The following is a 22,505-nucleotide window of genomic DNA, read 5'->3' as shown; positions in this document are numbered from 1 at the left end:
AGGAACACTGTCCTGTGGCTCAGTTTACCTGTGCCAGAAAGAGTCCCACACTTTTTTTTTGCAATGGGGCAAACCCTGACAGTTTGCATTGGACGGCTGGGCTGTAAGCCTGCGGGGCAAGAAACTCAGAAGTCCATGGCCCTGTTTGCAAGAATCCTTTGGGTGGCTCCTGGGACTCCAATGTGTCACTGTGTTGTGGGGGCCTCGAGACTATATTCCAGGAAGGAGACAGATCAATGAGCAAGAGAACCACTGGAGGGGAGACAATAAAGGGAGAAAGCATGACTCGCGTCAGGGTCCATTCTGGATGGTTGCGAGGGCACCAGCGGCTGATAGGCCTGGGATGAAAGTGGGTGTGCAAAGGCCTAGGAGGGGGTCTGAGAAAGGAGGAGCGGAGTCGCAGGATGACATTCATCCACGTGTTGGAGGGGAGGAAACAGGCTGGGGCAGCTAAGCCCCAAGCAAGAATCAGGGAAGAACAGCCGAGTGGCACTCGCACCCAAAGCCTGCAGAGTCCCGCTCCCGCGAAGACCCCGCCCACCAGGCCCTCCCCGCCCCCACCAAGGTATGACCGGAAGTGCGCGGGGCCCGCAAGATGGCGACCGAAACCCGGAAGTGAGCGGCGTCCGCCGGGAGGATCGGAGAAACTGAGGCGCTCCAGGCTCCACGCCCGGCCGCAGCTGGGTTCGAGGTGAGGCGTCCGGCCGCGACTCCCGCCCCGGCCCCGTTGAGACCCCTGCTGGCCCCAGCGAACTGCGCCCCGGGAGGGCCCTTCATTCCCTGTCGCCGTTCGCATCCCGGATCGGGTTCCGGCGTCCCTGATGGGGGTTCCGGGGCCACGGGGAGGGGGCGAGCCTGGCGGCTGAGACCCCCGCCAGCCCCGCCTTCCGCGAGCTCTGGCTCCGCCCTACGCCGCGACCCCCGCCCTCCGCCGCGAACTTTGATCCCGCCCTCCGTCACGACCCCATCCTCCGAGTGAACCCTGACCTCTCCCCTCGCCGCGACCCCCATCCTTCCAGTGAACCTTGACCCCCCTAGCCTTTGCCGCGACCCCCATTTTTTGAGTGAATTCTGACCCTGCCCTGCGCCGCGACCCTCGCTGTCCGCGGCGAACCTTGACCCCCATGCCGTAACCCCCTCCTTTGAGTGAACCCTGACCCCACTCTCTGCCCCGACCCCTCAAGCTTTTTCTCCCCCACGCTTCATAGTGAATCCCTATCCCGTTGGGCTCTTTGTTGACCCCGATCTTTTTCTTTTTCTGGTGCTCTTTGATCCCGGACTCCTTGGTGACCCTGGAGCTCCCTGGTGACCCTGGAGCTCCCTGGTGACCCTGAACTAGCTTTTCCCTGATATCCTGACCTCTCTAGTGACCGAGTTGTGACCCCAACCCAAAATCTGGGTGACCTCTGATCTCTTGTTCAGTGATCCATGACAGGCTCCTTGGGGACTTGTATCCCCTGCTGGCCTGGACTGAAGCATAGCTCCTCTCCAGTCTCCAGCTCTGGAGGCTCCTGCCCTGCCACCCTCAAGGAGGGCTAGGCATGCCTGTTCCCTGCAATTCTGTGGGTGGGTTGATGTGGGCTCACTGATGTTAGCTAACCCCTAGGACCGCCTCAGTGGGTTTGCCCAGCGTTTGAGGTGGGAGTGTGCCTTGAGTGGCATTGAAACTGGAACTCCCAAGGACTAGTGGACAGAGACATGGAGGTGGGTGGACTAGGGAGAGGAGGCCTGCTTGGTGGGTCCTGCCCCAGTAGAGGTCTTTTGCCACTGTCCCTAAGGCCTGAGAATGAGGCTGGGCTAGGGCCAGAGAGCCAGCCAGAGCCTCCAGGAGTCCTGGGGCAGGGACTGTGGGTATCTCCCTGGGGGGAAAAAAAAAAAAAACACAAAACCTGAGTCTGTAAACCATAGTGGTGCATCCCCAGGCTCTGCTTCCCGGAATGCCTGCTCAGGAATGTCCTTCCTGCTTGGGGACATTTGGTGCCATCTGTTGCATCCTGTGAGTAGTGAGCGCCTGTGTTGGCACTTGCTGACATTTCAGGGGCAGTAAATATTTTCCGTTGTGGCTAGGGGGCCTGATGTTGTGCTGACCGAAGCTGAGAACCCAGTGAACCTGTTGTCAGGAGAGGGGTCAGGTCCTGGAGCCTGGTCCAGTGGGGCAGCTCACCATGACTTTGAAAGGGTTCTGGGAATGAGCAGTATTGGAGGACTCTGCTCTTCAGGGGTATGGAGGTTCTAAGTGTTGGGTAAGCTGTATCCAGTCCAGATCCTTCCTGAAGACTGGCAATGAGGCCGTGCCTGGCTTTCTTTCCCTGGCCCCGGTGCCCAGCTGCAGAGGGCTGTGCTGCTGAGGATGTCCTGCCAAGGTCTGGCTTGAGAAAGGCAGGGACCTGGACCCTCCCTTCTCAAGTGCCCTCTTGCTCATAGGCTTCCTGATCACTCTTGCCCTGGATTTTCCCAGGGGAGACCCTCAGAGGCGGGGCACTAGCTTCTCAGACTAACTGCCCTGGTGCCTTCAGAGTGTTTTGTGGGATCTGGGCTGGCAATGGATGGGACTGAGGAAGGGTGGGGGGTGACTGGGGGTGATCTGCAGGGAAGGTATGATTGCAAATGGGAAGGTGCTCTAATTTACTTGAGATTCCAGCAGATGGCTGCTCTGCTCATATACCTGCACAGAACAGGTGGGCCCAGCAGGGAAAAGGACTGTGGTAGACAGAGGTGTGGGGAGCCCTGGGGCCCAGGCAGACCCAGACAAGGGGCCAGTTTCTTCTGTCAGATTTGGAATCTGGTCAGAGCAGTGAGGGGACAGGAGAGCTGTCCCATGCCCTCCAGTCTCATGGGGAAACTAAGACCCAGAGAGCCTGCGCCTGGCTGGTATTGGCTGCAGCCCACAGTCCTGCCCCTGCACCCCTGTGTGTAACCAACTTAGGCATGGCCCTGAGTTCCAGCCATGTCCCAGACACCCCTACGGCAGGGTCAACAAGAAACACTGGCCCTGTGAGAGAATAAAGAGGCGACTGTGTCCGCCAGCAAGCAGTCCCAGGCCGCCTCTCCCAGAGGCCCGTCATAAGGGTGGGATGGACTTCTTCCCCATGTTTGGGGGTGTGGCAGAATCTGAAATTGTAAACATGCTGGGAAGCTGACACATTGGAGTGTGTGGAGAAGGTTCCCCACAGCCCAGGATTTGTGTGGCACACACTTGTGTATGTGTGCTGAGCATATGTATGCATTTCCAGTGTGTGCCTGTGCACATGTGTATCAGTGTATGCACACATTTATGCATGTGTGCATGCAAATGTGTACTCGAGTGTCTGTGTTGTGTGTGCATTCATGTACCTTGTGTACATGAGTGTGCAGGTATGCGTTTTGCCCTTGCATGTGTGCACGTTGTGTTGTGCCTGTAAGTGTGTTGCTGTTGTACACGTGTTTGTGATTCCTGGTGGGCAGGTTTGGAACAGCTCCAGCCGCTTTCCACAGCCAAAGGCTGTGTGGTCAGACGGCATGTGGGATGGCTGGGTGTGGCCACTACTGGGTGTAACCTGAGGGCGAGGTCACCCAGATCTTCCCATCCTGATTACCTCTGCTCCCCCCCCACACACCTCTCTCCCCCACCGTCCCTCCAGCTGTGTGGGTGGACCTCAAAGCCCTGCCCCTTGGATCTGACTCCCCCTTCTACCCCAGAAGGCAGTTTGGGATGAAGAGCAGACTTCTTCAGGGTCACTGCTCATGGTGATTACTGCCTCTGTGGGTCACCTTGCTTCCCTCCCTGGGAAATGTGGTCACCTATTGTGGGGCTGTGGCTCAGGTGAGGGCAGAGCTGGCATTCTAGGTAAAACTGGGATTTCAGGTGCCCATCATCTGTGTGCTCTGGACTTGCCAAGTCCTTCTAGGGAGGCAGAGATTAGACTAGCGTTTCCCTTCTACACTGGGGATGTGATTTGAAAATGCAATGCCCAGTGAGACAATCCCCCCAGTGTGTGACCCCACTGCTAGGAAACATCCAGAACAGGTGAATCCAGACACAGGAAGTAGTAGGTGTCAGGGACTGGGGAAGGGGAAGGGACAGGGTGACTGCTCATGGGGCTTCCTTTTGGGGTGAATGTTTTGGAATTAGAGGGGATAGTTGAACAACTCACAATATACTGAAGCCCAGCGTGTTGTATAATCTATACCAGTGAATTTCTTGGTGTATGAATTACACTTCTTAAAGCAAGGCCTATTCAGCCCTTGGGATACCGTTGTGTTTTACCCTCAAGGTTGAGAATGGGCCACAAGCCTGAACCTGCCAGCCAGTTCATACCAGAGGTGCTGGATGGCTGGTTGGGAGCCTTGTCCTGGCTTCCAGGAGGAGGACTGGAGCAGTGGTGTCTCAAGCCCTCCTTCCCAGGAGCCTAGCATCTTGCTCTGGTGCTCATCCCAGCCCTATACTGAAAGTTGCTTCCAGGAATGAGGTAAGTTCCTACAGGGAGTACTGTGGGGGATTTGGACTTCTGTTGAGGGGGCATCCTAGAACTGTGTGTTCGTGGTAAGCAAGGATAGTCTTTGGAGGTGTTCCATGGCCCTACTGAGAGCTGGGTGCAGTGTTTTTCTGAAGCTTGGTCTCCTGTGGAAGGCATTAGCCTGGGGTTCAGGTATGCACTCTGGCCCTCCTGTGGACTCCTCTCTGTTTCTGGCTCTCTGATGGCAGGTATGGAGCCCTGGAGTTCCCATGAGGCCAGGGTCATACCTGGAGGAACAACAGGGCAGGGAAGGACCCTGGTGTGTCAGTGCAGAGGCCACCTGCCAGCCTCTGCCCCCCCACCCCAGCCCTGGTACTGCTACTCCAGCTCTGGGGATAGCTGGAAGGCCCCATCTGCTGTGCAGGCCCTGGGAGGGATCACAACAGAAAAGCATTGGCTTTTTCCCTCTGCTTGCTGGGCACTGCATGAAGCATGGAGCGAGCGGTGGGGCAGACTCAGTGTACCTGGATGGCTCGAGGACTGTCTGAGTCTCAGGCTGCCCTTTGTGCCAGGTGCTGCCCCTCTATGGATCTCCTGAACCCAGATCTTTGGGTTGAGGAATCACATCTTCCTGTGGAGAGCCTGACTGGGGCCCCTCCTATTGGCTACTGACCTGGGGATTTATGCCCCCCACATCCAGAGCAATGGTCTCAGAGTAGATGTGAGGTCCCTCCCTCAACTCTGGCCCTGTTCTATCCCTAAGTGAAACTGAAAGAGGCAGCATCAGCCTTCCATCCAAGACTGCTGCATTTCGAAAGTGACTTGTGCGAGTCATGGCATTTCCTGGGAGTCCCCCACCCCTGCCAGGTCAAAGGCCTTGGACCAGGATGAGCCCAAGGTATGCAGCAGGCAGCAAACTGCTATGGAGCTGACTCACTGCTGTCGGGGTGGGGCAGCTGGGCCAGGCCCGGCTGGGTGCTGCCGGGTGCTGCCGGGTCAGGGAGAAAGTCTGTGAGTCTGTGTGCCAACAGTGGCCCAGACACCGGAAGCGGTCAGCCAGCTGCCTGATTACTATCTAGTCAGCCCAGAGCCAGAGGTCTCTCCCTCTGCACAACAGGTAAACTGAGGAAAGGCTCACCTCTCTGGGCAGCACTTGCCCTGGCCACAAGACTGGCTCCAGGACCCTAGACCCTGGTCTGGATGAAGGAGGCAGGGCTCAGCACATGTTCCCTGAGGGTTCTGTGGGAATGGATATAGTCATTCGCCTACCTTGCTGTAGGTGAGTAGAGCCCAGTGGACGTTGTAGAGGGTGGTGGTCTGTCAGTGCTGCTTCACAGTGGATGAATGTTCTTGGCTGGGCTCAGGAGAGTTCTCTGTCCTAGAAGTGGTAAAGTGAGCACCTTGCTGCCCTGGCCTGGCCTGCATGGGTCTTCGCTTGGCACTGGCAGCACTGGGTGAGGAAACTTGGAGCTTTGGCTGGGGTGCTTTTTGGGCATTTGATTCTGGTTGCTGGAAGCTTCAGCCTCCTGAGTACTAGGTGGAGGTTGGGTCTCTCAGGGGTGGTATTGAAGGTGTCCCAAGTGGTCACCGAGGCTACTGGGTCTGCCCTGGCTTTGTGGAAACTGGGAAGGTACCTAGCCCTTCAACTGGATGTGGTGGCCTGCTTCGCCTACTTTGAACAACTAGGGGCTGCAATCCTCAAACCCAAACCTATGGTTTTCTTGAAAAACCAGCCCATCTGGAAACCTGGTCCACATTCCTTCCTGTGGATGCTCTGCTCCCCTCTCCTGTGGGAACTGTGTTCCCCCAGTGGAGCCTCACCCACCAGCTCACCGAAGCATGTCTCACCCCCTCAGAGGACAGGGTGGGTGGTGCCTAAGGGGTGGGACCTTGTCTCCCAGGACCTGTCACTGTGCTTGGGGGCCCCGTGGCCTGGGTGGTCATTCATGAATCTCAGTTTTGGTTCACATGGCCTGACACTGTTTGGTGCTTGGGTTCTGAGGTCAGCCCAGAGACATCCTGTCCCAATCCCTGGGGCCTGTGAATGTGGTGCCTCCTAGGGCACAGGGCCTCTTCAGATGGAGCCCAGTTAAGAGTCCTTGGTGGGAGGGTACCCTGGAGTATCTGTGGCCCATGGTGTCCCACAAGTTTTTAGAAACAGAGACCTCCTTGCTCTGAGGCAGAAGAAACTTGCACAGGGCAGGTCACAGACGCCAAGCGTTGAGAGGGGCTTGTTGCCTGCTGGCTGCAAAGATGGGGGCAGCAGGAGGGACTGTCGAGTCCTGGGGAAGCTGAGGCCCAACCACTCACAACACTGTAGAGGCAGAGGTCCCTGGGAGCTGAGAGCTTAGGCCACTCACACCTTGATTTCCCCCTATGGGCCCCGGAGGGAGGAGATAGCCAGATCTCCTGAACCAACCTGCAGGGGGGCACTGTGTTGCTCATGCTGCCGTGTTTATGGTCACTTGTCACAGCAGAAAGAGAAAACTGGTTCAGACTCCACTAACTCTTCTTGAGTTCCTGCTGTTATGATTTTGGGCTCTCTCTCCATCCAGAGGTGGGCACAGGTCTCTGGTGATTATGTTGCCAGCATAGATCAAGCAGATACATGGATGCCTTGTTCTGGGTCCCTGTCAGTGTTGCCTGTCCCTGAAGCCCAGCCCCACACCACAGCAAACCTTCCCTCTCCAGATACCAAATGCCCTTTGGGCTAGGATGAAGGTCTCTGTGATGTTCTTGGCACACAGCATCAAGGTTGGACTAAAGGAGTCACAGGACAGTGATAATCACTGAGCCACTCACCAGGACCAGTGCAGTCCAGCTGTGTGTAGCTCTAGCTGGTCCTGCTTGAGTCCTCCCAAGAGACTCAATCAGAGACAGCAGCAAGCACGGGGGCAGCAGAGACCCCCTTCTGCGTGGACTTGGGACAGACAAAGGCATGTTTGTCTCAAAGGACCAAGAAATCAGGGGAGAGTGGTCAGGAGAAGAGCTGGGGGTTAGAGGAGACCCCCCATATTCAGTGTGTTAGAAGCCTTTTGAAGACCACACATGAGCTGGTGGGAGTGGCTCATATGGTAGAGTGTCTGCCTAGCAAGTGTAAGGCCATGAGTTCAAACCCCAGTGCCGGAAAAAAAAAAAAAAAAAAATCCTACCACACATGAACACTAGACCTGAGCAGGCACTTCCCGGAAGAGGACACCTGTCTGGATGGTATGTGACCACCACTGGAGGTTGTTCGACATGTGTCCCTGTGGACAAAGGCTTATGTGTCCAACAATGGCAGCAGCCGGAACTCCATGTATAGCTGGGAGCAGGTAGATTGGTGCCTCTACCTTGAGGAAGTTTTTAGTTCTCCTCTGGGAAGGCTGAACCACAGTTAGGAGTAGATGGAACAGGGGCCAGGGAACCCTGAAACCCAGACTCGGTCCCCAGTCAGGACTGAGGAGGTCCTGGGTTCCCACTATGCCTCAGGCAGGCAGGGGCAGAATTGGGACACTGACCAGCTTCCCGAGGCTGTATGACCTGCCAGCCTGTCTAAGCACCATGCATCTTGGTAATGACATACCCACCTTGCTATGCAGCGGGAAAGAGCACTATTCTGCTAGGCTGAGGGCCTAGCTGTCCTGTACACATGGATGAGCCTGTGGTCTGTGGTCATCACGTCTACTAGAGAGCCAATGGGTGACCCCCAACCGTGCCCCTAGTGTCCAGCTTGAAAGGCTCAATTTCTGCATGTGTGTTTATTGCACTGTGATTGCCCAGGATCTGGTTCCTCAGACGCAGCTGTCTTCCTGATGTGGAGGACATCAACAGTACGAGGGCTGAGTATGACAACCATTCCACACTGGGCTGGCAAGGGGATCTGGGCCTCTCTGCCCTCGCTCACTCGGGACAGCTTCTCCCATCCTGGGGTGATGTGTGGTGCCTTCACTCTGTATATCTCAGCCCTTACCTGGTCCTGACTGTTGCTTCTACTCTCAGGGTCAGGTGGTGATGACAGGCAGTGAGCAGCCTCCTCATCAAGGCCTTACCCACCCATTGTCCCTCTCCTGGGCCTTCATTTGGTATTGGGGTGATCATACCAGGCCCAGACTATGGAGTCAGCTAAGTAGCCCCCAGTCCAGTCCCTGTCCATGGAGCACCCTGACTGCAGAGTCAGATAAGGAGACTGCAGGCATTGACTTCATATGGCTTCTTCCATAGCTGGCTCCTGAGAGGCTAGGATATGGCAGGCCCTGGAGGGGTTGAGGGTGGAGGGGAAACTATGGACATGGCCCATCAGGTTCCTGAATACCCTGGTTTACTTCGGGACAGTGTATTTTCCTTGCTTCACAGCTACAGGGTCACCCACACCATTACTGGAGTGCCTGGATGTCACCCCATTCCAGCTCCCAGCCCTGTGGACAGGAGGCCTCTTATTGGGGCAGAAGGAGAAGTTTTGCAGAAGAAGCCCAGCAGTTCGGATACCCACTCTGGGTTCCTTCCTGCCCCTGCCATCTTGTTCTTGTGAAGATTCCCTCCTGCTTGCCCCTGGCCCTCTGCCCCTTGGAATATTCTGAAAGGCATGGGTGGGGAATTCCACTGAAAATCAGGGTACTGTTTAGAGCCCCCCACACTGTGACCTTTCTAGTGACCCCAGGAAAAGGCTGAGGTGAAGCCATTCCCCAAGACCCCTTTGGGAATGAGTACAGTGAAAAGGGCTGGGCCTCCTGGGGTGCCCACTGCATGAGTCCAACCCCTGCACCTTTCACCTTTTGGGGGGTTTGAACTCAGCCTCATGCTTGCTATGCAGGTGTTCTACTGCTTGAGCCATGCCCCAGCCCTTTTTTGCTTTGTTATTTTTCAGGTAAGTTCTTGCGCTTTTGACCAGGGCTGGCCTCGGACATGATTTTCCTTTCTATGCTTCCAGCATAGCTAGGATGATAGGTGCATGTACCACCATGCCCGGCTTATTGGTTGATATGGAGGTCTTGCTAACTTTTTACCTAGGCTGTCCTCCAACTGTGATCTTCCCAAAAGCTGCTTCCCAAGTAGCTGGGATTACAGAGATGTACCACTGTTCTTGGGTACCCTTGCATCTTTCCTGTGGGAGACTCCTGTGAACTTGGCCAGGTGGGGAACATAGGTGGTAAGGTCCTGCAGGCCATGACACTTTTCACCGAGGAATCCCTGAGAGGAACCAAGAGCAGAACTGAAATTCAAGAAACAAACCCATGCTGAGACTCTGTCTTCTTCACTTCTCCGTGTCCTTATTTTAAGTGGATGAGCCCCTCCTACCCTGCCTGCTTGTGAAATCGAACATCCAGGGCACAGTCCAAAGGCTCCCCCCAGCCTGTCATGTGTGCATGTGCTCCAAGAGGCTAGGGGTCAGGCACCAGCCTCTGCCTGGCATTGGCATTCCAGAGCTGCTGCTCTCCAGACACCTCCAGGGGATTCTGTGACCCAAGATCATAGCATTGGGCCACTCTTCCCGGAGCCAGCCTGGAGTCAGAGCTACTAGTCAGGCCTTGGTGGCCCTTTCTGGTGGGGAAAGCCGAGCTGCAAAGATGAGACCTAGCAGCCCCTCCCTTTCCCCAGTATGTCAAGCCCAGAGTGAGCCCCAGGAGTGAGGTGCAGCCAGTCCTCTCCTGGGTTTCAGGGCAAATAGCTTGGGAGGAAAGGAAAGGAGAAGGCTCCCCAAAGTGCTCTTTGTACACTGTTAGGCGCCCAGGGAGTCAGCCAAGGGTCAGGGTTTGCTCATACCAGAGTGTGGACCCCCACATTCTGGGGGCTGCTGTCTCGTCACCCTCCCACTCTAAAGACAAGGACACACCCTTTCCCAATCCTGGAGCCCAGAGTTAAGAGTCTTCATGGAGCCAGGGGTGGTCCAGGCTTTGTCAGTATCTGGGACTCCAGGTGTCCCTGGCTTCTGTTAACATTACCCTAGGCTCTGCTTCCATGTCACATAACTCTCCTAAAGACCAAATTTCCAAGTGTGCCTAAATTTCCCTCTTAAATGAACACAAGTCATTTATGACCTTATGTTAACCAACTGCATGTGCAAAGACTCCTGTTCTAAATAAGAACTAAATTGAACTTCTGAGGACATTTATCCTAGTGCCTCTCTCTGTCCCTAAGTCCCTTACTCTATCATGTCAACCATCCTTCTAAACCTTTCCTGTCCCTTCTTTGTCTACCTCCTGAGCCCTCAGGGCTGTGGATCTGATCCTGGTACCTAAGCACTGGTCCTGGTCCTGTCAATGCAAGTGATTCCTCCCCCAGATGGGTATATCTGAGTTCTAGGACATGGTTGGGAGCAGTGGCCACAGTATTACCACTGAGCACAGCAGGGTGGCTGGCCCAGGTGTACAGCAGGTGACTGGTCTGTGGGCCCCTCTTGGGACTGGGGACAACTGGAAGCTTTGGGCTCCATCTTCCTGGTGTGTCAGTTGGGTTGAGTCAGCTGGGAAGCCCTGGGAGTAGCCAAAGTGGCCCTACTTTTTTGTTCATCTGGTTTATTTACTGGGCTCCACTTCATATGACTGGTGATGGATTTGGGGGTTGGAGATGTTTGACCCCTAAATTTAGGCTGGTCAAGGAACTCCCCTGGAGCACCTAAAATCGGAGATAGGACCCTGTTCTCAGCTTGCATGGGGACCTTGGATTTCTCATCTATTAAATGGAAGAGGGGCAGGCAGTGTTCCTCCGTGTGTGTGTGTGGCGGGGGGTGGTGCCCAGCACAGAATATGAAAGTGAGGACTTTGTCAGGAGCCAACCTGGAGTCAGAGCTACTAGCCAGATCTTGGCGGCCCTCTTTGGTGGGAAGTCTGAGCTGCAAAGATGAAACCCAGCAGGCTCCAGGAGGGAGGTGCAACTAGTACAACTAGTATTCTCCCTGACTTCAGGGCAAATAGGTTGGGAGGACTGGGGTTAACTGTACCCAGAGAGGAGAAGAGAAGACTCCACACAGTGCTATTTGTGGATAGGCATCTAGGGGCAGGAGGAGACCCAGTGGGATCCAGGGAGGACATGCCTGCATGCAGTGTTCCTGGTCTCCTAGGGGCAGACATTGGGTGGGCTGGTGCCAAGGTGCCCTTGGTAGTTCTGGGTGTGGGGCCCAGCATAGGCCCAGATTCCCTGGATACCGAGCCTTGGCTAGGAGGACCCCTTCCTTGAGGACAGGATCCTTCCAGGCCAGACCAGGCCTCTGGGGAGGCACAGAGGCCAAGAAAGGGACCTGGTGCTTGGACTGTGTGTGAGGCCCTGCAGACTCATAGGAGTCAAGGTTTTTCAGATCTCTCTGCGAATGGGGTCAGATCAGGCTTGGAAGGCTGCAGGCACACATGCCTTCCTTGCCATCGAGGAGTGTAGCTTTCCCCCGGTTACCTGAAGGTCTGAGAAACACACCTGTGATAAGCCCTGGTTCACAATCAGCCTGAAGTGCTGCCCAGAGTTGGTGCTGTGGAGTGTCACCAAGTACCTGGCCAACACTGGGGTGTAGGTGGGACTTAAGGTGAGGCTTGTGGTGTGGACAGTGCCTTCACCATATCTCTGTCCTGGGATCCTCCAGGGAATGGCAGGGAGGGACCCAGGCATAGCTCTTCAGAATTCTCAGAAGCAGATGGGTAGGACATGAGCCTTGGTGAGCACAAGACAGAACATTGGGACCTTGCAAGCAGGGGTGGGACAGGCCAGCAGAGGCCTCTTCGGTTGTTTGGCATCTTGCAGGACCTAAGGTCTGTTTCTCTCCAGCTATGCACATGTGTGGTTTGAAATACAAAGAGCCACACCCACTCCCAGTGCTGCAGGCTGTTTCTTCTGGAACCTTCCATGTTTTAGAGTACAGGAACAGTGTTCAGTTTGGAGCCTTTTCTCTTGGGGACCCGCCAGGAAGATATAGTATGTGTTCATTCTTTGTGATGAACGCAACATCTGTCTTCTGAGTTTGCCTCCATTTTATTAAATTAATCTTGTTTCTGGGATAGTTGAGAAATGGTACCAAGAGAGCCCTGGGAACATCTCTTAAAAACGATGGAACAGTATCTGAGCCACCTAGTTGTACTATGATAATGGTTTTATGTTTTTTTCATGGTGCTGGGGATGAACTCAGGGATTGAATTAGGCAAGATTTTTTTTTTAATTGCCTGGATCCCCTGTTTTCATTACAGTATTTCAAAAAAGAAAAGCCAGGTGTAGTGGTGTGTGCCTGTGATCCCAGCATTCCAGGCTGAGGCAGGAGGATGGAGAGTTTGAGGCCAGCCTGAGTGACATAGCAAGACCCTGTTTCAAAAACAATAATAATGAATTAAGAAGGCCAGCATGGTGTCTCCTGCCTATAGTCCCAGCTACTCGGGCTGGGAATGTAGCTCAGTAGTTGAATGTTTGCCTAGCATACATGAGGCCCTGGGTTCGATCTCCTGTACCACTAAAAAAAAATCCTCAGTTTGCCCAGCTACTTGGGAGGTGGAGATAGGCTGATCACTGCTTGAGACCAGCCCAGGCAAAAGTTAGCAAGACCCTATCTCAAAAAGCAAGCTGGGCATAGTGGTATACATCTGTAATCCCAGCCACATGAGAGGCAGAGATAGGAGGATCTTGGTCTGAGATTGACAGGGAAAAAAGCATGAGACCCTGTCTGAAAAACTAAAGGCAAAAGTGCTGGGGTATGGCTCAAGTGGTAGAACATTTTCCATCATTGCCAAAAATAAATAAATAAGAAAAAATTAATCTCAAAAGGCCCATCTCTGTGCTCATCTGGTGTGGGAGAAGGATCCTGCAGTCCAGGCCTGGAAGGCCAAAGTAAGCAGCACAGGTGCAATTGAGGTAGCAATGAATAGCTGTGCCTGCTTGTTCTGTGCCAGGATGCTCACCTGTCTGTCTAGTTTGACCCTACCAGTTAGGAGGCTGTGAGCCCAGACAGACTGCTCTACCTTGTGTAGGCTTCTGTAGACCAGTAGCTCTGGGGAATGGAGAGCAGGTAGGATTTCACACCCAGGAAAACCTGTGGTCCTGACTGTCCTTTCCTGAGCAGGCAGAGCTGCAGAATTGGCTGTACAGAGAGGGTGACTCCAGCTCCAGGCAGCAACCTCTAGACCTCAGTGGCCAACTTGAGTACTTTTAAAACATCTTGAAGTAAAGGAGGGGAGAAGCTTGTACATGGATGCCATTGTTAAGTGTGGCCCCCAGACCACAGTGCTCTGTCAGAACCTTCTTGATGAATGTGAAGGTGACTTTTCGCTGGTCACTGGCCAGCCCTGCTTCGGTTGGGAGAGCAAGGGACTAGGTCTGAGCTTTGTGAAGAAGCCCTCAGGACCTGCTACTCTTCCAGTTTCTTTTTTTGTCTTTGGGATCTGCCCACCTGTGAAGGGGCCATCCCAGGGCAAAATGCCCTGGAGGCCTAGGCAAGCTCCCCTCCTCCAGGGTCCACTGGCTGATCTAGTGCATTACAGTAATTTATAATTATTGTAAAAATATGTATGACTGGCACCAGTGACTCATGGTAATAATTGTAGTTATTTGGGAGGTAGAGATCAGGAGGATCAAAGTTTGAAGACAGCCTGGGCAAATGGGCTGTTGGAGTGGTTCAAGTGGTACAGTGCCTGCCTAGCAAGTGTGAGGCCCTGAGTTCAAACTCCGGTAGCACCAAAAAAATATAAATAAACAAAAATATGCACACCTATAATTCCAGCACTCAGGAAGCGGAGGAAGGGGGATCTCAGGTTTAAGGCTAGCCTGAGCTAAAAAGTGAGTTCAAGACCTGTCTCAAAAAAAAAAAAAAAAAGTCTTCAAACATTGAACCCATTTAAAGAATCTCAGCCACCTTCCCCCCCGCCCCCAGGTTTCAGGGACAGAGTCCTGGTGTTCCACTGCCTGACCTTCTACAGATGCTCCCTTTAGGCTGGGGGCCTCCCCACTACCCTTCCACGGGGTTCTGTCAGGTGCCTGCCACAGACCAGGCAGCTTCTTTTCTAGCACAGCTCCAGGAAGGTGGCAGACCACCGAGGGGATATGAAGGCTGAATAGGGACAGGTGGGGCAGTGCCATCCTTGTGGGGTCTGGGAATGAAGTATATGGTGGAGAATGGGCAGAGGCTGCCTTCCATAGCAGAGGAGCTGGCAGGAGGTCCCCTCAGCAGACTTGGGGATATTGACCAGCTTGACATGGCTGATGTGGGTTTTGTAGAGACCCGGGCAAGGGGCTGATCCACCTCAGATCTGGCCAGGTGTGAGCTGGCACCCACATCAAGAAGGCGCCTCAGGGCTGATCTGTGAGAACATTTGTGGCCCGAAGTTCTGCAGTAATCAGCAGGAAATCATGTGGGCATCCTAGCTGGGACAGTGCAATGGCACAGAGAGCAAGCACCAGCCTGGGATCTGGGATCTCAAGTGCGTCGCTTTCAATAAAGGGCCCCACCCGTCCTGTTCCCAGTGACTCCCTGTCACTCAGTTCAGCAGACTTCAGCCCTCTCCCATCCACCTCCAGAGGTCCAGGCCTACTGGGCTGGGATGGGCCACCTTGAGGTAGGAACGAAAGAATCTCTCACTTCCCCAGCTCATATCCCTTCTCTGTCAGTCCCCCGCTGGGGAGAGACCCCCTAAGTTTGGCTCCATCTCCTGAGGCTTCCACAAAACCCGTGGCTGAGTAGAAGACAGGGCTCTACAACCCCTGGCTCTGTCCACAGGTCAGGACCCTGAGGACTGAGTGAGACTGAGATGCCCCTCCCCATCGGACAGTTCTAAGCACTCAGGCTGAGGCCTGGGCAGGCATCTGGGTTCTGTGGGCTCTCTGCCCCACACAGGCCAAGCCTTGTGAAATCCATCAAACCCTCCTGCTCCACCTGGGACTGGCATCCCAGAACTGTTTAGTTGGTGGCTTGGGAAATCTAAGAGCCTGGTGGCCATGTCCTACTTGGAGCTTCATGTGGAGGCAGCAGGTTGTGGTCATGACTGAGAGATAAACCCTGGGGCCGTGCATGCTGCATTCATCTCCTGACATGTTCCCTAAGCTGCTGTGGCTTCATGTCTACATCCCCAGGACATGAGCTGCCTCACCCTTGCTGGGGGGACCACAAAGAAGTAACTCGTGGCTGAGGGATCATCACTAGACCTTGAGGACCCCCAAGGAGGAGACAGTGGCCTGTGTACATGTCTGTTATTAGGACTGCTACTGCTACAGAGGCTTAAACTTCTGAGTGTGGCTTTAGAGTCTGGTCAGGGCTCCATCAAGGGGCCTCTGTGTCATCAGAAAGCACCATGTCATTACTGTGCAGGGAGAGGATGGTGTGAGAATGTGGGTCATGTGGTGCTGTCATATCAAAGCCCCCACCTGCAGAAGGGGCCAGGCTTGGGCTCCAGGGAGGAGGGAAGTGCAAGGTCTTGCTATGGTGGTTCCTCCTGCTTCTAACATAGAAGGCTGTCTCCTCCACCTAGCCTTCTTGGATGATGTTCCTGACAGCACTTTGTCACATGGGTCCTGATGGCAGTAACCGTGCCCTGCAACAGTCATGGGCAGCTTTAGTTACAGGCTTCTGCCTTAGCTGGGGGTCCAGGTGACCTCAGGCCCTGTCCAGGCAGCCAGTTCAGAAATTTTGAGAGGCTGATGGTTCTTTTTTTTTTTTTTTTTTTAATTATATTCATATGTGCTAGGCTGATGGTTCTTGATGTGAATGGAACCCTGTGGTCTGTCCTGGGCATCCAGTCCCGTGCTGAGGTTGGTTAAGGAGGATGGACCCCCCCCCCCCAGCAGGGTCAGAAGTGGGTGCATTGTGGGAGTTATCTTCTCCTAGACTGGTGTCTTCCATCATTTCTCCTTCCAGGCATTGTCCTGTCTGGCCGCTCATTCCGTGACCTTTCCCTTTTACAATGACTTCTGGAAACTTGACTTCAGGAGTCCCTCATTCCTCCAAAGTAGCCGAGATTACCAAGTGTCGCTGTCCCCTATGTGGGAGCCTCATGACTAACCTCCTGCTCCTGGCACTGGGCGCACCCTAAAAATAAAACTTGGCTGCAGAACAGGGCTACATGTTTTGTCAGCCCAGACCTCTGAGGCTGAGGCAGGGTCTCCCTGACCAAGACTGTGTGGCAGAGGTGCCTGTGACAACTTTGTATTCTGAGATCCTGCCAGGCACCCTGCTGGAATTTATTCTGTGGACCATGGGGCATGTAGACAAGACTGAACTGCCCCTCCAGGGGGACAAGGGAGCTTGGGAATCAAATCAGTGTCAGGGGATGCCTTGGGAGAGATGGAGGAGTGGTGAGTCCTGATGGACTGGAGGGAGGGCTGAGTTTGGGGGTCTTGCCTAGCACTTCCAGACGGAGGCAACAAGGGAGATAGGAAGCATGAGATGCTGGGTTGGAGGGAATGTTAGGTAGGATTTGAGGAAGAAGGGGCTTTTCCCAAGGGTGAGTACTATCCTGGTAAATGTGGCCCACAGGGTGCACAGGGTGTATATGGGCAACAGGCAGTCATACCATCTCCTCTCCAGCCCCTGACACCCACAAATCCACTTCTTGTATCTGGTTTCACCTGTTCTGGATGTTTCCTGTCAATGAAGTCATATACTGTGGGGTCTTTTGTGTTGGCCTCTGCCACTGAGCACAGGGTCCCTCCATACTTAGCTTGTGTCACAACCTCACTCCTGTGGCTGAATGATGCTCCACTGTACGCTGGAGCATCCTGTGTCCATTCACTTGTCCTTGGGCACTTATGAATTGAGCCTTTGTGGACATCTCTGTACACATTTTTGTGTGGATGTGGTTACATGCCTATGGATGGAATTGCTGGGTCTACTGGCAACTTGGTTTAACTTTTGGAGGAACTGCCAGACTGTTTTCCAAGAGCTCCACCATTTTACTTGCCCTACCTGCCCTGTCGGACCCGGTTCCCACCTTTTTTTTTTTTTAACCCTAATCTGCAGTTCAAGATGCTCAGTGACTGCCTTGTCTCACAACTACATTACTTCCCTCCCTGCCTTCCCCCTCAAGATCCAGGTCTGAACACCCTGCTTAGAGATGCCTGTCAGGGTCCCCAAGGCACAGACCCACACACCATCCAACACCTCCCCTCTTCCCCCTCATCTCCCCTACCCCATCTGTGTCTGAGCCTCCTTTGTAAGTCAAAAGCTTTCTGAACCTGATCCCTGACCTTGGCTAACAGTGTGAGGCCTGAGTTCACCTAGGAGTCCTGGTGTCCACAGGTCCCTGATAGACTGGGGGTGGGGTGGGGCAGGCCCAAAGACCACAAGGAATTGCTGCCTGTGCACCGTGGGGGCCAGAGGGAGGGCACACCTACAGTGGGGTCCAGCTTACTGCTGGAAGGTTCCTAGGTCACAATGTACCTGAGGACTACCTGGGGTCACTTGTGTACTGCCCTGTGTCTCTTCCCAGTGGACTTGCTTTCTGAGCTGGCAGCCAAGGACTGTAGTCTTAGACTCAATGTGCACCCTGGGGTGTGGGAAGGGCCGTCTTGAGGGGTACCACTGACTTCAAGGTCATTTCTCCCCACAAAGGTCTGTCCGCTAGGTGAATAAACATCCCACCTTTCTTACCAGTAGGGACTGCCTTACTCAGGTGCTATAAGCCCCTCAAGGGGAGCCCGGCATGGGCCACATCCTGGAGCCTCAGTGAGGGACGAGGTTGCTGTTCATGGTCACCAAGAGTCTGTTGTTTGGTTTATTAGCCCAAACAACCCAATTCCAGCCAGGTTGTGACTGGTGCTGGCCTGCAGGGGAGGAGGTAGCTAGGCCACCAGTGGGGTCCAGGCTTGTGGCAACAACAGAAAGCCATGTGCCCACATCAGGGACAAGTGGAGGGCAGGACTGCCTGGGGCCAAGAGGGACACCCTTGCCCTCCCTGGCAGCCTAGCATAGTCTGTTGGAGTTGTGGCCCCATTCCCTCTTGGCTGCTGTCCCTGGAGCTCAGGGCAAAGGCAGTACCCTCCCCCGCCCATGAGATTGCACAAGCTGCCTGCGTGTGTGCATGCGTGCGTGTGGCTAGCCTGCGATTACTGGAAGTCCTGAGGATTTCTCCACTCTGGGGCTTGGCCCAAGTAGTGGCCACCTCCCCTTCCTGCCTTCCTCTGTGATTAACATTCTGGGCTGTCTGCCCGAGTTATGAGCACGCCCACCAACCCCGCTTAGGGTCCCTGCTCTTGCCTGGTGGGGAGCCCCACAACCTCAGTGGGCTCTTGGGGGCAGATCAGAGTTGTCCTCAGGCATCTGACAGTGGTGGGGGCTCCAGGTCTTTCTGCCAGGAATATTGTCAGTGTGGGCACAAGAGTGTTCTGATCCTGACCCATTTCTGAATCTCTTCCTGGTTCATCTTGGCCCCTGACTGTTCCTGGGAGACACTGGCACAGTCTCTGTGGCTGCAGAGGGATGGGGTTCAGCCTGCAGGACTGGTGAACATCCTAGCTTGGAGGTGCTGGGCTGGGCTGGACACTCCCTGGACAGCCTTAGACCAGTGGTCACTGGGTCAGCCTGAGGCTTGGCTGCTTTCAGCTGTGGGTGGTGGGGACAGCCCCAGGGTTCACATTAATTGTTAATGAGTGTGACCAGGACCGGGGAAGGTACTGTGAAAGCATAATGGCCAGGGTGAGGCAAGGCATGTGGGGAGGGAAGGAGCCCTTTATATCTGTAGCAGTGAGCAAGGTCTCTTTCTTGCTTGCTTTTTGTTTTGATGGTACTGGAGTTTGAACTCGGGGTCTCAAGCTTGCTAGGCAGGTGCTCTACCACTTGAGCCACTCTGCCAGCCCTGTTTTATGTTGGGTATATTTGAGATAGGGTCTCGAGATATATTTGCCTGGGCTGGCCTTGAACCATGATCCTCTTGATCTCTGCCTTCTGAATAGCTAGGATTATAGGCCTGAACCACTAGTGTCCAGCCAAAGTCCCTTTCCTGCTGGGCCTGGCAGGTCTTGAAGGGAAGGGAGGTGGTTGAACATCATGGACAATTTCAACACAACCTCATCTTACCCATGTCTCCCTTGGCAGGACATGATGTCACCACTGCCGCCACAGAACAGATAGCTGCTCCTGTGACCCAAGTCACAGAGCCCCTGCCTGCTACCTGGCTAAGGATACGTACTCCCGCCTGCCACCCGATGCTCGCAGTGGGACCTACCATGGACGGGGAGTACCCTCAGCATGAACTCCCAGCAGCAGGCAGCATCCCACTACAGGTGAGCCTAGGCCATCCCTGATGTCCTCACTCTGCTGAGCCGGATTTGGTGGACACTCTGATGTATGTTCTCACTAAGTTAGCATTTACATTGGACATTGATCACTAGAACCTGGCCATGACCTTGACCTTGACTTTCTTAGTCCAGAGCCTGACTTTGCTAACTCCCCTCTGGGGCTAACTCAGCCCCCCCCCTGCTGGGCAGCTTCCAGTTCCTTGGTTAGCCATTAAGTTTTTTCGCCCTTTGAGAGAGACATTCAGCACTGGGCACTTCTTTCCATAGGCCACTGAAGTGGACCTGTAGAAGTCAGTCAGAGAGGATTTTTTTTTTTCTTTCTTTTTTTTTTTTGAGATAGGGTCGCATTTTGTTGCCCAGGTTAGCCTCAAGCTCTACCTCCCAAATGCTGGGATTACAGGTATGTGTCACTACACCCAGCTCAGAGATTTTTAAACCTTTTTTTTTTTTTCTCTTTTTCAGTTTAATAGAATATTACTTCAGCAGTTTTTGGTTTACAGGAAAATTGCTCAGAAAGCAGAGTTCCCATATATTCCTGCCATCCAACCCATGTCCATATTACTAACAGCCTGTATTAGGGAGCTTGTTACAACTTATAATGAGCTTGTAACAATTGATGGGCTCGTACCGATACATTCTCATTAGGTGAAGTTCAAAGTTTACCTGAAGGTCTACTGTCTGGGTTGAATATTCTGTGGAGTTCACAAATGTGTCCACCAATGGAGTACCCACAGAAGAGTTTCAGCACCCTAAAAGTCCCCTATGCTCCACCCACTTATTCATCCCTCCCTTTTCATCTCCCTACCTCTGACAACCATGATCTCTTGTTGTGTTCATAGTTTTGCCTTTTCCAGAGTGTCTGTTGGAGGGCTGGGGGAGTGGCTCAAGTTGTAAGAACACCTACCTAGCAAGTTTGAGAGACCCTGAATTCAAACCCCAGCGCTGCCAAAAAGAAAAAAAAAAAAGACAGAATGTCAGTTAGAATCATATAGCACTTAGCCCTTCAGACTGGCTTCTTTCACTTAATAACACTCATTTAAGGCTCCTCCCTGTCTCTGTGGCTTGGGAGCTCATTTCTTTTTAGCATTGGCTGTACCATTGTGCATTTATCATTTACCCACTGAAGGACTTTTTTTTTTTTGGTGGTGGTAATGAGGTTTGAACTCAAGGCCTTGTGCTTGCTAAGCAGGCACTCTACAACTTGAACCATGCCCCCCAGCCCTTTTTGCTTTATTTTTCAGATAGGGGCTCAAGTTTTTGCCCTGGCAGGCCTGGACTACATGATTCTCCTATTTAAGTTTTCCGGGTAATTGGGATGATAGGTGTGTGCCACTATTCCCATCTTTTCATTGGTTGAGATGGAGTCTTGGGAACTTTTTGCTCCTGCTGACTTGAACCACGATCCCCACAAACTCTTTCTGCAGAGTAGCTAGAACTATAAGCGTGCGGCTGCACTTGACCTCCAGTTTTCACGACTGTGAATAAAGTATAGTAGCAAAACACCCATAGGTACAGGCCTAGTCGTCTTATATCACAGATAGCACCAGAAACTCTGTGAGAAGAGCCCAGAATCATCCTTTCCTGGGCAAAACTGAGGCTCTCAGCTGGGGTGCAGCTCAATGGTGAAAGGATTACCTAGCATGGACAAGGCCCTGGGTTCTATCCCCAGCTTTGCAAAAAACTAGAGGAAGGGAGGAAGGAAGGAAAACAGCAACAACCAAAACAAGGCCTTGCTGCAGTGGGGAAGAAGTAAACTGAATGACCTGGCAGAGACTTGAGGTGCCAGAGGCCATGAGGAGAGCAGGTGGGATGCACAGCTATGGAGGCCGCCTAAGCCAGGTGCATTGCAGGGCCTCATGGAATGAAGAGTCTGCAGGCACCTCTGGCTGGGACAACCTGGAATCTGCTCTCTAGTAAAGCACCAGCTGCTTCCCTCACTCCTCTTTCTCCTCCTCCTCCTGACAGGATGGGCTGAGATTTATGCCTGTCCATTCAGGACAAGTATGGGGAGGGGAGTCTGGATAGGAAGACAAAGCAAGAACAAGCCTGGGTTTCTACAGAGCTGGGTAATAGCTGCCAGAGTCGCACAGAGCTTAACATGGGGACAGTAAGGTCAACTGGAGGATACTAGGAAGGGTTGGGAAGGGCATTGCTAACCCCATGTCCACATTTGGTCCAAATGTACCCATATCCTCCCCTCCTGTGGTGGAGCATGGAATAGGAAGTTGCTGGATGGAGGAACAAAAGCTGGTTACAACTGGAGTGTCCCTCGCAGCTTTGAAATGCTGACTGGTATCTAGCATCCACAGCCAGGGGTCGAAACAATCTGTGTCTAGCTCTCCCAGACTTCCTCTGGTCTCTTCCACCTGCTAGCCCTGGTGACACCTTCCCATGCCACCCCTCATTCTCCCTCATCATCTGCACAGCCATGAGCTGCCAATTATTTCCCTGTTGCTGGGCCTTTGGGGAGAGTCCAATTTCCACTGCTGTAAATAGAGCTGTTTTGTTTCTTCCCCTCAAGGATTAGTCCCTGAGGTGTGTTTCTGAAATAGAATTCCTGGGTCAGAACCAGGGCTGGAGGGTGTGCAAAGGATGGAGCCATTCCTGCAGGAATGTGCCTCTGCCCTGTCCTTCACAGTGACATTCCAGGGAAGCTGAGCAATGACAGAACTCAAGCTCTGCCTGGGTAGGTATGAGAACCCCAACCTGACCCTGAGGCCTTAGAAACTGGAGTCTGAGTGAAGACAGGGATGCTGGTCCCTGATGTGAAAGGTCCTGGTGGAACCCTGACTTTGCAGGGTTCCTCTGGAAGAATGGTTCCCTGGTGTTGAGCTTCGGCTGTGGCAGGGTGTCTGGAATGGCACTTCACAGGCCATGTGGCCCTTGAACTACCCTTCC

At 53.5% G+C, this 22,505-nt stretch overlaps 1 protein-coding gene across 6 annotated transcripts in view; it reads left to right on the top strand.

Annotated features, from left to right (window-relative positions):
- The first annotated feature begins 565 nt into the window (after nt 1-565).
- The window catches only part of Sbno2 (strawberry notch homolog 2), a 57,417-nt gene continuing 35,477 nt past the window's right edge, over nt 566-22,505 (top strand). For 5 of the 6 annotated variants that reach the window (XM_074054508.1, XM_074054510.1, XM_074054506.1 and 2 more), the window contains exons 1-2: nt 566-691; nt 19,405-19,592. In XM_074054508.1, the coding sequence (XP_073910609.1) occupies nt 19,515-19,592 (78 nt within the window). In that variant the 5' untranslated portion in view covers nt 566-691; nt 19,405-19,514. Of the gene's footprint in view, nt 692-17,776; nt 18,833-19,404; nt 19,593-22,505 lie in introns of those variants that run through there. The other variant, XM_074054507.1, reaches the window with a different exon arrangement.

This window comes from Castor canadensis, chromosome 14, assembly GCF_047511655.1.
Source record: "Castor canadensis chromosome 14, mCasCan1.hap1v2, whole genome shotgun sequence".
Taxonomy (NCBI): domain Eukaryota; kingdom Metazoa; phylum Chordata; class Mammalia; order Rodentia; family Castoridae; genus Castor; species Castor canadensis.
This window is presented reverse-complemented; position numbering and strand designations above follow the sequence as displayed.